The 563-nt window shown below is 72.6% G+C and overlaps 1 protein-coding gene across 1 annotated transcript in view; it reads left to right on the top strand.

Annotated features, from left to right (window-relative positions):
- HS1BP3 (HCLS1 binding protein 3) overlaps positions 1 to 310 on the top strand; it is a gene marked incomplete at its 3' end in the record, with an annotated part of 13,770 nt that extends 13,460 nt beyond the window's left edge. Inside the window, exon 7 of the mRNA XM_084900880.1 lies at positions 46 to 310. Within this exon, the coding sequence (XP_084757006.1) occupies positions 46 to 310 (265 nt within the window). The remainder of the gene's footprint in view (positions 1 to 45) is intronic.
- Positions 311 to 563: the final 253 nt, after the last annotated feature.

The raw sequence follows: 563 nt of genomic DNA, 5'->3' as shown, positions 1-563 counted from the left end.
CCGCCCCGGAGGCTGTGCTCAGGGCGTGTCCCTCTGGTTCCCTAGACTCGAAGAGGACTTGGACCAGATCCTGAACCTGGGGGCCGAGCCCGAGCCCCGGCCCCCGCCCAAGCCCAAACCGGCCGTGGCGGCGAAGCCCGCGGTGCCCCGAAAGCCGGCGGCGCCCCCGAGAGCGGGCCCATCTGAGGCCGCAGCCGGGCCGCCCCCTCCGCGGCCACAGCCACAGGTCCACGCCATGGACGAGATGGACATCCTGCAGTACATCCGGGACCACGACGCACCGGGCCAGGCCGCCCCCAGCCTCTTCTGACCTCCCTGCCCTGTGCTGGCCCCTGTGGGGGGCCGAGGCAAGGGGTGGGGGGCTGTGCCTCGCGGGCCCAGATCTCTAGTGCCGGGCGGGGGAGCCGAAGTCACAGGACCCCCGTCCTACCTTGTGCCTTTGTCTCTGGCCCGTGGGGCCACGGCCCCCTGCGGAGTACGGAGAGAGGGTCCCCAGGGGAGCTGAGCCCAGCTGTCTCGGCCACAGCCTGGGGAGGGGGAGCAGGTGGGGATACTGGCTACCC

Source organism: Pipistrellus hanaki (assembly GCF_964339955.1).
Source record: "Pipistrellus hanaki genome assembly, chromosome: 12".
NCBI lineage: Eukaryota > Metazoa > Chordata > Mammalia > Chiroptera > Vespertilionidae > Pipistrellus > Pipistrellus hanaki.
This window is presented reverse-complemented; position numbering and strand designations above follow the sequence as displayed.